The sequence below is a fragment of the Haplochromis burtoni genome, unplaced genomic scaffold, assembly GCF_018398535.1.
Source record: "Haplochromis burtoni strain Fernald_Lab_line unplaced genomic scaffold, NCSU_Asbu1 Contig_105, whole genome shotgun sequence".
NCBI classification, from domain to species: Eukaryota; Metazoa; Chordata; class Actinopteri; order Cichliformes; family Cichlidae; genus Haplochromis; species Haplochromis burtoni.
Window position 1 is genome coordinate 1,959,870 of NW_024582466.1, and position 18,380 is coordinate 1,978,249.

At 47.5% G+C, this 18,380-nt stretch overlaps 2 protein-coding genes across 2 annotated transcripts; one reads left to right on the plus strand and one right to left on the minus strand.

Annotated features, from left to right (window-relative positions):
- Positions 1 to 935: 935 nt before the first annotated feature.
- uimc1 (ubiquitin interaction motif containing 1) lies at positions 936 to 15,459 on the minus strand. Its single transcript, XM_042223210.1, has 23 exons — positions 15,353 to 15,459; positions 14,973 to 15,060; positions 13,484 to 13,593; positions 13,272 to 13,350; positions 13,031 to 13,152; positions 12,541 to 12,697; positions 12,311 to 12,465; positions 11,626 to 12,231; positions 11,383 to 11,425; positions 11,196 to 11,293; positions 10,941 to 11,059; positions 10,408 to 10,606; positions 9,623 to 9,727; positions 9,494 to 9,549; positions 9,219 to 9,382; positions 8,901 to 8,962; positions 8,135 to 8,225; positions 7,753 to 8,058; positions 6,720 to 6,795; positions 6,531 to 6,633; positions 3,133 to 3,181; positions 1,411 to 1,444; positions 936 to 1,294 (listed from the first exon to the last, which is right to left on the minus strand). The coding sequence occupies exons 2-23, from the start codon at positions 15,025 to 15,027 to the stop codon at positions 1,126 to 1,128; spliced, it is 2,958 nt and encodes a 985-aa protein (XP_042079144.1). The 5' UTR covers positions 15,028 to 15,060; positions 15,353 to 15,459; the 3' UTR covers positions 936 to 1,125.
- A 7-nt stretch (positions 15,460 to 15,466) lies between these two features.
- Positions 15,467 to 18,380, plus strand: LOC106633290 (the record flags this gene model as incomplete). Its single annotated transcript, XM_014335356.2, is given in 4 exon segments — positions 15,467 to 16,240; positions 17,224 to 17,438; positions 18,161 to 18,278; positions 18,364 to 18,380. Coding segments are annotated over 4 exon segments (881 nt in total), but the record flags the coding sequence as incomplete, so codon positions are not given.

Genomic DNA, 18,380 nt, shown 5'->3' on the forward strand with positions numbered 1-18,380 from the left:
AAGGGCTAGCTTGCCAACAGCGGGTGAACAGGTTAGCAGCCAAAATGGTGACGCTGAGGCCTCAAAACCCAGAAACCAGCGAGTGACATCACAAGCCTTCATCCATCTTTGATCGAGGAAACAATGCACAGAGCGGGACTCGACTGAAGCACCGACACTGTTGAGTTACTGTTACAGGAACGTGAGGTCTGGATGCCGTGGCGTGTCACTCTCCTGGAGCGATGACAGATGCAGTTTGGTGCTGTAGTGTCATTTCTGAGCCACGACGGAGGAAAAGACTGGTCCAAAAGACACCTTCACCCAACCAGCTGCAGGCCCGTCTGTCTGATGCTGCTGAGGTGCACCAACTGTGATGGCACAACACCCTTGCTTGAGGGCACACCGGACTTTCTGCGGTGTTTTTCTTGGGTAATCTAGGAAACTCTGAGCTGCACTGACACAATCACTCAGTCACGACTTCAGCACAGACACATTCAGCACTTCTTCCTTCAGTGACCTCAGAGGTCACCACGCCGGACCACCTGCCTCATAACCAGCCTATCCTTCTCTGGATGACACCCAGAGAGCTCCGAGGTCTCCCTCTTCTCCTCCTTTGTCCAGACAACGTCAGCCTCGCCTCTCTAACCTGAGGCGTCCCTCTGACAGACTCATTTCTAATCTCGCCCATCCCAGTCGCTCAGCAACACAAAGGTGTGTCAGAGCACGGCGAGCAGAATGTTCACCGAAGGCCAGCACACACAAGCAAACCGAGTGAAACGATCACCTGAAAACTCGACTGTGAGAGTTTATGGGGACTGACTCACTGCCGCCTCATGTGGCCACTAGAGGAACTGCAGGTACTTTGGTTTGGCCTCACCTGTAAATGCAGTGAGCAGCGCCTCAGCGCATCTAACCCGCTGTTTCCACACGAGTATCCATGACGACGGGACAGAAAATCAAAGGCAGAAAATCCAACATTTAATTTCATTTCATGTTTGAGCGAAGCTACAGTAACATAAAGGAAATGTTCATGAGGAGGTAGACTGAGACATCTTCAGCGTCAGCCCGACGCACTTTCAGCACTCAAAAGTTCGATCTGCAGAAATGTCCTTCAGCCCGCTGTGGGCTCCAGTTAAGGCTCCGCCCTCATCGGCGTCTTTGGTACGGCTTCTTGGCTCGCTGCTGTTTCTTGAAGTCGATAAGGCAGTCGGCGGCTTCTGAGATGGGTGTGAAGGACCTGATGGGAGAGTTACTGACCCTGAATGCTGACACTTCCTCCTCGTCATCATCATCATCCCGCAGATCGATGACATCACTGAAAGAATGAAGACAGAGAAGATTTCAGGCGTCTAAAACTTGAACAAACAGGGAAGACTTCAGGTGTCTTTACAGCTGGACTTCAAACCCAGAGCTGTTTTAAAGGCGCCTTACCCGGGCAGGACTTTGGATCCAGACGGGCCAGCATCTGCAGAAACACAGCGAGGCAGGAAAACGTGACCTTATGAACCCTGATTCAGCGGTGACATCACATCAGCAGGACAACAGCTTTCCCCGTTTCTAGAAACATCCCGACCCCGTGTCCCTGACTTTTAGAAACGGGAACGTTAATAACAGAAGAACAAAACCTGGAGCTTCATCTATAATCAGTCACATCAGAGTCTCAATAATCATCATAACAGAAGACTTTATACCAGAACTATCAAAGTCTCCACTCAGTAACTTCATCTCAGGGTTCAAATCTGTGAGAAAGTTCTTCACGGTGAACCTTCGGGAGGCCAGACTGTTTGATTTAGGACGCCTGTGAAACACGAGGGCTGTAACTGAGTCCTGCTGCTGAAACGTGACGAGCAGCTCATCACTGCTCAGTGAAGCGCGGCTCAGTTTGGTGAATAAGTTAAATAAAGAGATTATAAGTTGACTCCATCCCAGTCTGAAGCCTGAGCGCTGAGCGTTTAGCTTTGGACACGTTTATCGTAAACATCTGAGACGCATTCCTCGTGTTTTCCTCCCTTTAAGCTCGTTAGACTACACTGCAACAAGGCCAAGGCCGGCGCGGGCCTCGCCTCGGAAAAACAAACTCCAGTGAGAACGGAAACAAAAGACAAAGTCTGACAGCGAGACGCTCCGCTCTGCACGAAGGTCACGGCGAGTTGTCGCTGAAGATGTTTAACTGTGACTCAGACTTTTGGGTTTTCATTTAGCTCCTGTGATCTGCAGAGAGCAGTCGGGCCTCTGGCATTTTTCTCCCATCAGGAGTCCACAGGCGGAGGTTTTTATTTTTGAGCATGCTCCTTTACATGTCACTTGTGTGACCTTTGACCTGCTGACAGTGCTGTCATAAAGAAAAACGAGGAAGCAAAAACAGATATGAGCGTCAGACGCCCTCTGGTGGTCAGCGTGAGGAACTGCAGCCGTCTCAAACAGACCTCTCTGCTGGAAGCTTTGAGCTCACAGGAACGTCTCATCAGTGTTTACTCTATTTTACTTTTCTTTGTTTTTTTATCATCATTGTTTTATTCTGTGTAAGTTAAAGAAAATCACCTAAATAAACTCATAATAATAACAATAATACATACAGCTAATGATCCGACAGTCTTTTCTTTGTCAGCTCGTTTCCACTGAATCAAACGCTCACACGGAGCCTCGGGCTCTCTGACATCACATCAGCAGCATCACACGATAAATCGATAAATGAGAAGATTTCTTTATCACTGCTCAGAATAAAAAAAAACCCTTTACTTTACGTATTGAACAGTAAATTCAGCAACGTTCCTGCAGGCTGCTTTATTGGGGGCGTGGCTGTAAAAACATGGCTGCCTCAGATCGTCCAATGACTCTGTGCTACAAACATGGTGATTTCAAATTTGTTATTCAGCAACTATTAGCAGGTATCTGTGATACAACCATGCAGTCAATCATACAGCATGCTAACAAAGCTAGCTAGCATTAGCCGATAGCTTAGCACTCCGCGCTCTCATCTGAATCTGGCAAATTCTGCCTTCAGGAAACCCCCCTAAAAAAACAACGACATCAAATGACAAACCACCGTAATGGGGCTACATCCATCTTTTATATACAGCCTTTGCTTTTTTTTGTCATTCAGATTTTTGTGTTTCAGAGGAAGAAAAACAAAGAGCAACAACGATGACGTACCCGAGTCTCTGCTCTCCGTCTGATCCAGAGCCAGCAGCAGATTTCCCCTCTGCAAGATCAGAAAACAACAACTTTTAAACATCTTTAAGTTTCTTTACTGAACTTTTACTCTTTTAACACAAACAGTCGGCACTTTGAATGAAACTCTTCAGCTTTCCAAGCAGCTTCTCTTCTTCGTCACCTGAGCTACGATGTCCCTGTCTGTTGTCTCCTGCTCCGTCTGCTCTGCTTATAACCAAAAAACAATAAAAACTAAGTTTAGGAATAACAAAACAAAAGCCTGCTGTAATTTAGGATCAACAGGTGTCTGATTTCAAAATAAAAGCTTGCTGCTGTTACACATTTTCCTTGATGTTTCTCCTGGAAAAATGCTACGAACATCCTGCTTCCTGTCAGACTGTCACCTGTGGATCTACACCGCCAAAGCCATCTGGCAAAGGGGGGTGTCAAACATAAGGCCCGGGGTCCAGAGCAGGGCTGCCAGAGGGTCCAATTGGTCCTGTATTTTCATGTTTTACATGTTGTAGTGCTGATAAAGACCTCACTGCTCACACTACAACACAGTAGTAGGGCTGGGCTATATTATACCGTTCACGGTAATATCGGTACAATGTTAGGCAACGATAAGAAAATGAAATATCACGATAGAATATGGGTAAAACGCGCATGCGCTGTGCCTTTGTTTTTATGCGCACATGGCCGAAAAAGCACGGTGGTAACGGAGAATGAGAAGGGAGAAAGTGGATCGTTGAGTGAAACGGATGATCCAGAATTGGTTTGTAAAGATGGTCCCACTTCAGTGGTGGTGTTTGTCTGTCACATACCCACCAAAGAACTTTTTTTTTTTTGTAGAACATGCAAGCGGCCGTTGTTATTGACTATGTGCACGTTAGCATATGCTACGTCCGGTGCGGAAACTCCTGTGGGGAGCTTTGTTTCCGGTGTCCTATTCGCGCCCGGTTTACGGTCCAAAACAAGTTAAGCAAATGAATGAATCAAGCGGCGATTTACATTTCTATAGATGTCTTGGGCATTTACCCAATATATCTGTAAATGATGTTCATCGACTTGTCGATATTTTCCCCCGCCTCAGAGCAAAAGAGAAAAAGGATTCAAATGTTATATTTCTCAGCGGTCCCTTGTTTATCGCGGGTGTTATGTTCTACAAATAACCAGCGAGAGGTGAAATCAAGTAGCCAATTTTATTTTTTGACGGTGCAAAACGTTTCGTGGACATCGTGGACATACAGCGCTGCACTTCAGAGTCACACTGCTAGCATCGATGCAGCGATTCTGTACTGTACAGGAGAGACGAGGAGGAGATCGTCTGCAGCGATCAGGACGCAGGACACAATGTGACGTAAAAAAAAAAGCAAACTTGCACTAAAAAAATCTGGAAACAGCGAGGTGAAAGGTGAACCGCGTTATAGCGAGGGACCGCTGTAATTTTGAAGGTAAGTCACAACATACCCTTCGTAATACTAATGTATAGAAACCGTTACCAGCAATCATTCATTTTTGTGTGGCTTTTTTCACGGTTTGTTAACATGCTGTGTAGGTGTGTACTTGACTGAGCTGATCTCGACATAACGGGAAACATCTGGTTTGACTATTCTTCACCTGTAGTTTGAATGCTGAACATTTGCCTGTTTAAATCATGAAGACCAGTCACTATACAGAGATGTGCTTCTGCATGTGGACGATGTGTCTTCTGCTGCAGTGATGCAGTTCTGCTTGTGTTGAGTGATGTAAACAACTGATCGATCTAAACGCTTTAAACGTCAAAATTGATCATTAGATTTTTTATGACACAACAGCGGTGAGTGTTCCCACCTTCTGCTCTTTGTAACTTAACGCGATCTTTCCGTTTTCGAGTTTTGGACATGATTTTGGAGGATATCTTCGCAGTAGCGATTGACCGCAAAGTAAAGCTACCGGAAATTACAACCCCACATCCGGTCTCAAACCAGGAAGTTAGCATTTCTCGTGCAGGTGCTCGTAAATCTGGGAGTAATCTGGGTCCTAAACTCTCAGCTTCAGGTCCCAAAGTCAAACGAACACTGCAGCATCACTGAGAGTTAAAAACTGTCTAAATTCTTTCATCTTTAATAAAACGATCAGCATTGCTGCTTTACCAGGTGTAACTATGAAGTTTAACTTCCAGGCATCCATGAAAACAAAATTATTACATTTAACGGAGTTAGAAGTTAGCAGGAAGCTAGCGGAAGTTAGCTCGCTAGTTTCGCTAGTTACCTAAGCATGATATAGCATGTTCTGACTGAGAGATTTCTGAAAAAATTCAAACGTACAGCTCTGCTATCACTTCCAACATAAATGAAGACAGGAAACTAAACAGCAGTGACGTTTGTAGGGTTACTGAAGTTGGGCTAGCTGGTATATAATGATGTGCTACGTGATCGCTAGCGACACAGCTATGTTAGCATACATAAACAGTGAAGCTGGAGGATGAACGCTAACTTTTTTCCACTCATAAAAGTTAACGTGAGGGTTCCTGATGGTTAGAGACAAATGCAATCGCATGGCAGGATGCTGTAAACGGACCAAACTTCAGTCAGGAGAACAACTGAGATAATCCATCCACAATACGAGGTTAGTCATTAATATACTGCAACAACATGGGAATAGAGCAGCTGTGATAGAATCACAGCATTAATGAATCAATGGTACAGAAGTGGAGGAAGCAAGAATGAGTTGAATAAAGTTTGATTTATCTGACTGCTTTGTTGTCTTATAATCTCGTGCACCTTACGGTCTGAAAAATACATATTTGGCTTTTTATTTGGCACACTGCAGTTTAATGTTGCAAAGCACCTCTTTTTAACTTCAGTGGATATTATACATGGTTATGCTCAGGATATGTCAGCCCATTTCTACTGGAAATGCCTTTTGGTTAAACTTTCAGCAAGGAATTTGCATTTGCACTGTTACATTTTTATATAGCTTTAATGCATATAAAAAACAGCTGCTTGTTTAAGTGAAAATAAATGGGTGTTTTTTGCGCTAGTAAAGTTGTGGAGTTGTATTTTGTCTCGCATCAATTATATCGTCATTTATATCGCAAATTTTCAAATGTATATCGTGATAAATATTTTTGGCCATATCGCCCTGCTCTGCACAGTAGCATGTTTGGTTTTGCATGACTTACTATAGAAATTTAAAAACAAGTGGGTCCAGAGCAAAAAAACGAAACCAAACCAAGATAACGAGCTAAAGTTTCACTGAAACGAGCGGCTCAAATGTGCCTGCTCTTTCTTTGTAAACAGATTTGAGTTTACACAGTGAAAAAAAGCCTGATCGCGGTTTGTTGCAGACTAAACTGGTGGACTGTCTAAGCTACAAGCAGACAGGTGTGTGGTTTCAGAGCGTCGCCGGCTTACAGCTGCAGTCTTGGATCCGTGGCGCTGGATGCAGAGCTCGGTGTGTCGGCTGTAGTCCTTCAGAGGCACGGCTCTCTGACAGATGTAGCACTTCTCCTGGTTCCTGTTGGATTAATTTAGAAGAAAGCAGCGAGTCAGAAAACAAAGAGCTCTTGTAGCTAATGTAGACATCGCTGCAGACACACCTACCTGCTAACGTCAGCGCCGTCATTTGTGTCTTCGGCGTTCGCTCTATGTGTTCTCTTCCTCTGAGTCTTCCGTGACACTAAAGAGGAGAACAAAGCTCCGACTGAAACCACAAATCAAACCACAAAATGCCACATCTGACTCTCACCGGTGACTCATGTTGTAATTCCCAGTTTGGCCTGAGGGTGGCAGCGTTTTGTCACTGTTAGGTTTAAAATTGGACACTGATACAGGAAAGCATCCAACTAGCTTCAATGTGAAGGTTTGAAATAAAAAAAATCTTGAGAGAACTGATTTTCTACCTGTGAATCACTCCGATAATCTAACGCCCACACTCGCCACGCTCGCCACACTCGCCACACTCGCCACGCCCGAGTTTGACACAGCCTGAACTCCGATTTCATTCAAAACGTGAAGCACTGTGTTCTTTATATATTTGGCTGACGCAGAATGAATCATCATTTAAAACCATCACACAGGACGAGTGTGACTGCACAGTGCAGCTTCCAGCAGAGCCGCGATCGGCTCGGATATCCGAGACGCAGCACAGAGGAAAGGTTTTGCTTCAGAATATGTCCGAAAGATGACGACAAACCAAAACAAACGTCCCGATCATGGAAGCTCGGGTTTATGATCGCAGCTTGCTGAACAACAGTGGAACTTCACTATTATATAAAAGCTTCTTTATTCTATGATTTATTTCATTTCTATTACTCCTTCATTCCTTCTTCTTTTTTCCTATTATGTAACTTATGTTACTGAGTGACTCTGTGGCTGCTGTAAGACAAAATAAACCATCCTCTGTCATCTACAGTGCATGTGTGACAGTTAAAGCATCTTTCCGATCTATGAACCTTCAGCAGTGTTTTATCATTTTGTTCTTTGACGTCTTTGTTGTTTTTCTTCTTCTGTGTTTTCTTTCATCGCAGATTTCTCTGAGCTGTTCTTGTTTCTCCTTTTTCGAGCCGCTCGCTGCGTTTGAACGATTAAAGTTCCTGATGAACTCTGCGGATTTAAAAAAAAAAAAACAACTCACCTTGTATGTAGTCGACCTTGGGCCTCCTCTCCTCAACGACTGCCACCTCGCCGTCGCAGTACGCGGCGTGCATCTCGATCCTGCTCGCGGGGAAGGACGCTTGGCAGAGCGGGCAGTCGACGGCGGTCTCGGGGCTGCGGGGGACGACGGCCGGCTCCGGCCCGGGCGACGGCGCTTGGTCCTTTATCTCCTCCACATCTGGATCCCCTCCGTCCTCCTGCACCTCCTCCCTGCTCGCAGGCTGACCGGCGCCGTCCTCGCTGCTCCTGACGGGGACGTCCGCCTCCATCTGTTCACCTGTTGGAGCTGAGGATAAATGACAGCTTCAGCTTCTTAAACACGCAGCATGGAGGGTGAAAATGAAGCTTTTCTGTCTGATTACCGTCGGCCTCCACCTCCTCCACCTGTGGCTCGCTCCTGGAGGGAGGATCAGCGTGAAGGATCATCTGAATCTCCGGAGTTTTAGCTGCAGGCTGCGGACAAACTTTTCACATTATTTCAGCACTTTAACACATTATTTACTGACTGCTGCCACACACAAACCCACCCAGCACCTCCACCTGCTGCTTGTACAGTTCAGGGTCTCGTGTCTCTGAGGAAGAGAACATGCAAACTCACAGAGGTGGTGCTGACCTGTGGACTTGAACCTAGAACATCCACAGCGTGAGGCATCAGTGCTAACCACTGCAGCACCGTGCTGCCCTGAAAACTCAGGACCAGTTCCTGTCAGAGTCGGCCAATCAGCTTTAACGCAGTTAGATCAGAACACGTGAGCTCAGATATAAAGGATGAACACACACGGCGACGTTCATCAATGAAATCGTCACTGTGACGGTGCTGCAGGTATCTTCTCTAACACCATCCATTTACTAGCAGACAAGCTCCACACTCTTATTTTGAAAGTCTAGTTGCTGCTAATCAGTTGAAAGCAGTCCTTCCTGTCAGACTCAAACTCCACCGTGATGGAGAGGAGCCGCTGACGGCGGTCCCAGTCTGCTCTGCAGGTCCTGCAGCACGCGACGAACTGGAGGCTGAGCAGAGCGAGGACCGCCAGCTGCTCCCAGGTGGAGGAGGAGTCAGCTGGGACCTGCAGTTAACCTCCTGACTTCCTGTCTGGGAGTTTCTCCCGCACACCTGAGCAGACTCACCTGATCTTCTGCGTCACACACCAGCGTCACGTCCTGACTGCTGTCGCCGCTCAGCTGCGTCTCTGAGGTCACATGAAGAATAACGTTATTGGGAAACACAGATAATAAAAGCACACAAACATATCACAGCATCGTTGTTCACTCCTCTCACTGCATTCAGGTCCTTTACACTCACATCAACCTCAGCGTCTCAACTTCCTGATTAGAGACAATCTGATGAGTTTCTTCTATTTAAATAAACTCAGAAAATTCAGAAAGTCTGAAGAAAAACGTTAAACTCAGGCTCAGGCGTGAGGACAGCGGAGACAAAATCCTTACCTGGACAAACCTCACAGTCCTCAGCGTCCATCGGTTCTTCGTCTCCATCCTTCTTCCCGTCCTCCTCTTTGTTTTCCGTCTTCGTTTGCTCCTCTTCCTTCTCCTCCGCTGTCGGAGTATCAGCAGCTTCATCCTGAGTTTTGCTCCTCAGCCTGAGACCTCGTCTGAAAGCCAGTTTGAACAAATCGAACGTTCCTCGTCAGATCAGACGGAAATCTCCTTTAACCTCCAAACACGAAGCAGACGCCGCTTCACGGCCGAGAGCAGAGTTTTACCTGCGAGCGGCGTGACACTGAGGCGATCCAGCGGGCAACTCGTGCGACGGCGATTCCTAAAAACATCACAAGTGTTCAAACACCTGGAACAGAAGCAAACAAACATAATCTTCTGAGACATTTTTGTACCTCCGTTTGCGGCAGGACGGCCTCGCCCCACGCCGCCTTCCTCAGCAGACGCCGCTGAGCCCGGTTCAGAGTCTTCTCGTAAACCTCCATCTGAGCCACGATCACCTGAGCGGCGACAGGAAGGACGAGTGGACACACGCTTATGATACTCGGGTCAACATTCTCCGTCACACACGCATCACGTTACCGATTTCACAGTGACTCAGATTTGATTTGATTTTGACATTTTTAAGAATAAAAACAAACAAATTTATTTTACACAATAAAATTAATTTGAAACAATCCCTGGACTTCTATAAAGCTGCTTTGCATGATTCACAGCTCAAAATAATCCTTCTTTATCCTAAACAGGGGCTTCTGCAGCCCCTCGGTTCACCCTCTGTCTCTGCCTTTTATGACTTTGTTCTGATTGGCTGTCCCTCGTAAACAGCAGGTGGCGGGGCTTCTCTGACTGACAATAGCCATACCCCCCCCCCTCTGTGACATCATAAAGTTCCACAAGTAGAAAAAAAACTAAACATTTCAGGGATTATTTGTAGACACGCTGACTTCACATTTGAAACGTCGGCCATGTTGACTTCTGTCACATCTAAGACCAAAACTACATTTAATTACTGAAAGAGTCACTAATTATTTTTGCAGAATTTCATGGATGAAGTAAAAGAAAGCAGCGAAGCCTCGTCCTGATGTCAGAACCATGACTGTCTTCTAACAGTTTACGGGGTTTGTGCTGTAAACGTGTAAACGAGTCCGTTATAAATGATCGTAATCTGTAGCGTGACCACCTGCGTGTACGTGTCTGGGTCGAGGCCTCGCGGGCAGAAGGGAACGCCCCAGTAGTAGTGAACCGTGGTGGAGTCGGCGGACTCTCCAGAGCTGACAGAGGAGAGCGTCCTGCTGCGATCAGGCCACAGCTCCTCTGTGCCGGACTTGGGAGAAGTTTCAGGTGAAGCTTGTCTGTTGGAGCTGCTCTGAGGACGCAGGCTGCAAACAGACAGAGAGAAGACGGAAACTGGTTTGCATGATTCGTTCGGCAGCAGGACTTCACTGTCCTGTCTGTGTGTGCACAAACGTTACAGCTGGATCCAAGTAACGTGCACAAAACCCCACAGATCTGCCTGGATAAACTCGACAGGGAGGAGGCGCTGGGACGAGCATGAACCACCTCAGGTGACTGAGGGTGGGTGTAACGCAGGCTGTGAGACAGGTGAATGTTATTTCAGGGTTGAAAAAGAGAAACAGGTGAACATCCTGCTCCCCTCATCTTTTACTCACCAGAGTCTCGTGAGCCTGACAGCTGACACGTGAGGTTTCGTACCTGCAGTTTGATCCAGTCGCCCCTGAAGAAGCAGCCACGTGGTTCAGGGAGGCCGGCGGGCTCTCCGCCTGATGAACTGACGTCTCCTCTGGGAAGACGGGGCTGGGAGAGCCGGTCGGCTGCAGGAAAAACAAAAAAGCAAAAAACGACATTTTTAAGATGATGTGACAGAGATGAAGACATCGCCCGTCTTCGTCTGCAGTCTGTGTGGACGAGCTGAGCTGTGTTCTCGTAGTAAAATGATCAGCTGTGTACCGTGACGTCCTCGTCCCCGTCAGACCAGACTAGCGTCATATCGCTGGTCAGCTGACTCTCGGCCGGGTTCGGGGCTTTGGCCCGCCCGCTCAGCTCGTCTGCATCGAGGAAATCCAGAATAAAAACACCGTCAATAAAAACAGACACAGTCCACACAGTCCGAAAGCAGAGCGAGCGACCTTCCTACCTGACTCGGACGCTTTCAGCCCGTCCAATCGACTCTGACCGTCCTGCAATAAAGAGCAACGAAAATAGAGAAAAGAGTCTGAAAAGTCACATAAACATCAAATAACTGAGTGCCCAGTGTGGACCAGTGAGGCACACGATCGAGCGTCTCATCGTGACGCTTTCAGAGAATCCACGTAAATGTATCGAGCTGAGGGAAAGCGCGCTCTGACCCTGCATGCAGCACTGCGACCTCTGAGCTCACCTTCCTGTTGGCTGGAGGACTCTCGCACCTCTGCTGCTGCAGTCCGAACACGGGGCTCTCGGAGTGGGCGTGGCTCGGCTCGGCCTGTCCTCTGTTGGGACTTTCTGGGAATGCTAACCGTTCTGATGGAGGAATGCCGGGGCTTCGTGGGAACACGGGGGACGTGGGTCTCACGGAGGGGGTTAAACTGTCCTGAGAAGAAAACGTGAATCCTGAGTTTTCACCGTCTTGGCTGTGCACGGCGTCTCGAGGTCTGCGGGCGCTCGGCGAGCTCTCGTGCTGAGCGTTCCTGCCAAACACGGGGCTTTTAGCGCACTCGGGGCTCGGCTCAATCTCGTCGCTGTTGTCGGGATCTGGTCCAGACAGGGCGGGGCTTTTGGGACATGAGGCGACGTCACTGTCAGGGAACGTCGGGCTCTCGGGACGAGGGGACTTTTGGGTGGCGTTCGAACCATTCTGAGAGCACAGCACGAACCCGGAGCTCCTGCAGGTGTCCAGCAAGTCCTGGCTCAGCCGGCCGATGCGGACCTCCGCACGGCAGCCCGTCAGTGGAAAGACGGGAGACCGATGCAGCTGTGAGTCCTCGATCTGCGTGGAGCCGGAGCTCTGGGAGGAAACAAAGAGATGAATCTTTAAACAACTTTTCTGACGCACGTTTCCCTACAGATCGCAGACGACGACGAACCTGCGGCGAGTCGGGGAGAGCCGGCAGAGACTCGGAGCTGCAGGGAGACGCCTGAGAGTAGACCTGAGTCTGCGACAAGTCTGGCATCTCCGGCAGAGGACTCCCTGCTTTCCTCTTCCTCTTTAAACTCCCGTTGTCACCGTCTCCAGATCCTGCTGGAACAAAGAAACAGTGCCTTTCATATTTATTTCCTGGTGTGAAGTCTGACCTCAGATGGACGCCGGTGTTACCTTGAAGGCAGCCGTCCTCTGAGGCTCCTCGATCGATGGCGAGCGTTGTCTTCCCGTTCGAGTACGCTAGTTTGCGGCGGGAGCAGAGCCTGAGGGAAACGTCGGTGGGCTGAGATGGACTCTTGGGGGTCCGGCACGCCTGCGTCTGGCCGACCATCTGTGAGAGGAAAAGCAGGAACATCTTTCTCTGCATTCATTTGTCTGTTTGCTCTGATTTGTTTATTTACTAAGATTAGCATTGTAATCTGTGCTGTTCTGTAGCTTTTAGCTAACTTTAAAGAACATGAATGAAACTCTCAGAAGCGCATAAAAGTAAACCATGCTAATGTCAGGATTCACGCAGATCTGTAACATCGTCTTAGAGAAGAAGAGCCGGCGCTCTGCAGAGAGGCCCTGATTGGTGCAAACTGCCATCAGCTGCTGACCGACAGGTAAACAGGACAGAAATAAAACCCAGATGCGTGCACGCCTGCTCCAGCTCTGTACTCACGCTCTCCTTGATGGCCCTCATCATGGCCTCCTCCTCCTCTTGCTGCCGTCTGAGTGCTGTGGCGCTGGCTTCCTGTTCGCTCAGGCGCAGAGCCAAGTCCATCATCTCCTCCTCGGACATCTCTGCAAACACACACACAGAGCTTCATCACCAAAGTCCTGCTTACACCCTCAAAATGAAACAGGTTCAGCAGTTCCTGAACCTCCCGAAATGCCCTGATTCCACCTCCATGCTTCTGCACCTTTAGGTTTGGATTTGCTCTCCCTCTGCTGTTTCTCCCTCGCCATTGACGTGGCGAGCAGCGACGTCGAGAGCTCGTCCTGAAGAGACAAAAAAGGACAAACAGTTCTGATGTTGTTTTTCATGCGGCTGCCAGATCATCAGTCAGACTTTACTGATCCTGGTTCCACGAGAGCGACCTCATGTTCATTCAGGACGCTCGCGTTTCTTCACCTGCTCGTCTGCAGCTTCGTCCTCCTGCGAGTCCTCCTCCTTCTGGCTCTCAGAGGCCACGTCGATGAGCTTTTGCTTCCTCAGCGCCATCTTACTCTGTTCCTGAGTAACTGCAGCCAGCAGACACACAAAACTCTAAATAATAAACCAACCAGCCGTAAAATCATTGAGTTAAAGTTATTAGTAATCATCTTTAGATCCACTGCTTCCATAAACACGTAATAAAACATGTGGCTGCCGAGCTCCAAACAGGGTTTCACTAACACGTCGTTTCTGATCTCAAATATCACCACAGTCGTAACATTAGGATCCACCCAACCACTGTCTTCTGCTCCAATCATCATTGGATTGGTGAAGTCGATAATTGGTCCGATCACTTTATCCTCCAGCACAGTCCAAACTCTCTGAGGAATCTTCAGAAATGATTCTCCAAGTGTCCTGAGGGACATTCAAAGCTCTTCTTTGGATGTTTCTGTTTTTTGTCCTGTTCTCCATCAGAATGATCTCACTCTGCTTCAGGGATGTTGAGGTCCGGGCTCTGTCGAGACCAATCTGTGACTGATGGTGTTCCTCAGGCTTCTCCTGCACTGGCAGTGTGTTTGGCATCAGCCTCATGCTGAAAAACGAAGCTGCTGCCAGTCAGATGTTTCCAGATGGCGTGTGGAAATCTGACCGCACTTTCATAGAGTTGATAATTCAGTTTTGATGAGATCAACACACTGATTGAAGGACAGCAGAGACCACGACAAGGCCTCCACCATGTTTTACAGACGGCTGTAGACACTCGCTGTTGCAGCTCCCTCCTGACCTCCTCCACACATTCGGACCATGATTTTGATTGGTCGCTCTACCAGACCTGTGTCCATTAATGTTAAATCCAGTTCAGGTGTGATGAGGCAAACCCGTTTCCCTTCTTTAAGAATGGCTTCCTGAGAGCCATCCTTCCCCTGAGACCACTCCTGATGAGGCTTCAGTGATCTCTCAGGTCTTCTCTCTGAAGGACATGACTGTCACCTGCTGTTAACACCTCTCGCTTCTTCTGTCCTCCACTCGTCTAGCTTCCTCCTCTTTGTTAAAAACACACAGCACACCATGCTGAGATATACCTAGTTTCAGCTAATAGATCTTTGGGAATCACCTTCCTGGTTCAAACATACTTTCCATACCCCAAACTTTGTTTTTTCTTTCCACATTTTTTGATTTTAAATGTAAAGAAAAGTCCCCAATGGAGTAAAATCCCAAATAATTACGAGCGGTGGCTCAAGACTTTTGCACAGCAGCTGAGAAAACAAACATGAATGTGTGATACGAGTCTGAAGTTTGCTTTGATGGTCACGATTAAATAATTTAAGTTTGTGATTGCTCAGCGGGATTATTTAAAGGGTCAGTTCACCCCCAAAACACGAAGCTTTAATCCTTCGAACCGCTTGTTTCCGTCTTTAATAACAAACAGCAGAATGAATGACAGCCCTCAGGCCACGCCTACTACCTGCTTCACCTGATGATGGTGGGTCTCCTCCTCCTCTTCGCCTCCCTCCTCTCATCTGTCCTGCGGTGGGGCCTGAACAAACTGCCCTCTGCGTTAACACAAAGACAAACAGAGGCGCGTGAGCGGCCTGAAACATCGCACACCGGACGTAACGTTAGCTCACACGGCGCGAGGGCAGCGGTTGATATGGAAACAAGCTGACCACACGAGTCAGCGAAAAGAGGCCGTTAAAAGTTGGCGCTTTTCGGTTTTCCCGCAACTAAAGCGTGACGCTAGAGAGCGGGTCGGCCTGCCGCTCCTGCCCGGCACTCCGAGCGGCTGAGGCGGCGGTTGAAGGCCAGCGCTCCGCTCACAAACACTCACCCAGCACTTTTCCTTACTTTCGCGGCGCCATGTTTGTTTCTGTCCACCTCGTCATGTGACTGCGACGTCGGCGGGGCCGCCGCTGTCCACGATGCCTTCACGGACTGTCGGTGAACACAGATTCCTCACCTCATGTTCCTGATGTCAGAATTCTAATTAGAGTTGATTTGTGACAATAAATGAATTAACAATAAATAAATAAATATAACATAAAAAGAAGAAAAATGTATATTAAAATTAAAATGAGTGTCTGTTTGTCTGTTCGCAAGATGAAATGCTTGATAAACTCTTGAACTTCCCCTTAAACCTGTAAAAATTAACTTTCATTTCTTGGTAACCAGCTTCAGTTACTGGGCGTGGTCCTTACAGTTTTTATGATCGCCACCATCCTTCATCTAATCATGGAGAAGCGAAAAAACCGCAGAGACTATAGAGAATATTTTGTAAGGGGTGAACACTTAAAGCTGAAAGAGCTGAAATCGAAAGCTCGACATTCCTACCTGGATACGAAAAGGAAAAAATACCTGTTCAAAAATAAAAAATACATCCCTCCGTACCCCCGGCCGGAGTTTCACGTCTCTCATGTGAAACACGACACAGAGAGAGGGTCACTGTGCTGGATCTCGAAGGATGGAGGCTTCAAGGATCCACACGGCGGCGTCAAGGACCCTGAAGAGCCGTCCCTGGTGTGGTGGAGTCTGGCTGTTGCACCAGAGGAGATCCGGTCAGCTGAGAGGAGGCTCCTGAAGAAGACCTTCCCATACCGGACCGAGGAGCAGGCCCGGAGGCAGCAGAGCTTCCTGAGGAAGTTCGCCTCCTCTCCAGCCTTCAGTGAGAAGTCCAGGTATGGATCGTACCGCTTCACCTTCACGGTGGAGGAGGTGCTGGAGGCCTACAGCGAGCAGGTACGGACTCCTTCAGTTTAAATTTGAAACACTTACTAACCTTTGATAATGCTGTTTTATTACAGCAGACACTGATGAGACGCCTGCTCACTCATTACAAACTGAATTTTATTTATTCATAAATACATTTTTTAAGTGTTTAGTTCAGCCACCACCTCCAGCCCGCCAAAACTCTGCTGACCACGTGTAGATCATTATTATTTCAGTTATTACAGTTTTTAAAATTTGATTTCGTTTTGACTTTTTTTGTTTTTAAATCATTTCAGTTTCAGGAAGTCTCCAGTTCAGTTTGCTTGTCTCAGTTTAGTTTTTATAGTTTGAAAATGTTTCGTTTTCATTTAGTTTTATTAGTTTCGGTCTCAGTTTTAGTCTTCATGACTCATTATTGTATTTATTGAAAAGACCAGAGAAGATGTAATTTATCTGCATAGATATTCAAATATAAGGAGAAGCCTCATAAAAACTTCCATCTGACCTGATCAGGCAGTTTGTGATTTTACCAGAATATTAAATCACAAAACAAAAACATTTCCTTTGTAAATTTATTTTACTTTAGTTTTTCATGTTCATTAAATTTCATTTCGATCAGTTTCAGTTTGTTGTATATAAGGTCTAATTTTTGGTGTAGTTTTATTACCGTGTAATAACCTCGGTGTAGAGGTGAGTAAACGTCTTCCTTACATTTTTCTTCCAACAGCCAGACTTGATTGTGACATCTAAAGAGTCCTACAGATTTCCTGACGCTCTTTCAGAGTTTGTATTTAGACATTGGCTGCTTTTTCACTCATTCTCAGTCTGGTCCTTGTACCTGACCCCAAAGCACCAAACACATGGGCGGAACCAGTGCTGCAAAGATTATAAGTCTGTGACCAGCCTTTCACGAAACAGTCTGACACCAACAAAGAGCTCTAAGTTGAGCACTTGTCACATCTCTGCGTGGTGTGCAGCGTTCCCTCCACTGAAACCTGTTTATTTGTCTCCAGTTTTGCTTCGGTGCTCCGCCCGTCTTGCGAGTGTTCAAGACCTCCCTGTACAAACAGGAAGTGGTGTATGCCGTGCTGGTCCATAGCCCGCACGATGACGGGCGCTTCTCCGAGTACCCCGAGCTGCCCGATGACGACCCGAACGCCGTCTGTGCTTACAGACGAGAAGAAAACATCTTCATCTGGAGACCAGAGGCCATGTGTGGGACACACTGGTAAGAAACACATAAAGATTTCCATGGAGTCCACCGAACCACACACTCACGGCCAGTTTCTTAGATACACCTTCTCAAACATCTGAGCAGCAGCTCAGCGCAGCTAGACATGTAGACGTGATCAAAACGACCGAAGCTGAGCATCAGGATGGGAGGGGGAAGGTCTGACCCAGAGTGTGGCATGGCGGTTGGTGTTTCAGGAGCTGCTCATCTGCTGGGAGTTTCCCAGACAACCGTCCTCACACGACCACACTGTGCCATCTTCTGATTGGCTGCTTCCAGCAGGGTAACACGCCATGTCACACAGGCCAGATCATCTCAAACTGGTTTACTGAACACAAGTGTTTGTATACGATGTCATGCCACTCCGAGTTTAAACACATTTAAAAAACAGCTGCTAGATTCAGAATCAGCTGATTTGTAAAATAACTTTATTATCGTTAATGAAACTTACTAACACATGTAGACTCACGGTGAGAAGATGATGGTGAAAGGAGGACCTAGTTCCTGTGCCACAGACAGTACACGGGCCCAGCTTTACTGAAACTGTGATGTAGTTCAGAGTTAGTGAGAGACAAACACTGATGCTGAACAAAAACCAGGCCGTGACTTCAGGACACTCAGAGTGTCTTTACACTTCAGCGCTGACCTGAGCAGCGTCAGTGAGGCGCAGTGATGCAGTTTAACCTCTGTGGGCTGATTCAGATGCTGCTTCCTCCCAGGTATGAGCTGAACTGCAGACCTGAGGACAACCTGATGGAAGCCTGGGAGCTGGATAATTGGCCAGAGTATTATGTTTGGGATCACGTCGCCCTCGCCCTGCATGTGGAGAGCGGACAGGTACGTTCGCTCAGATCTTCACGTCGAGCATTGCTACAAATCCAGCTGCACAGACGTGTTCATTTATCCTCTGTTTCTTTTTCAGGTGCTGAAGTTCGACTC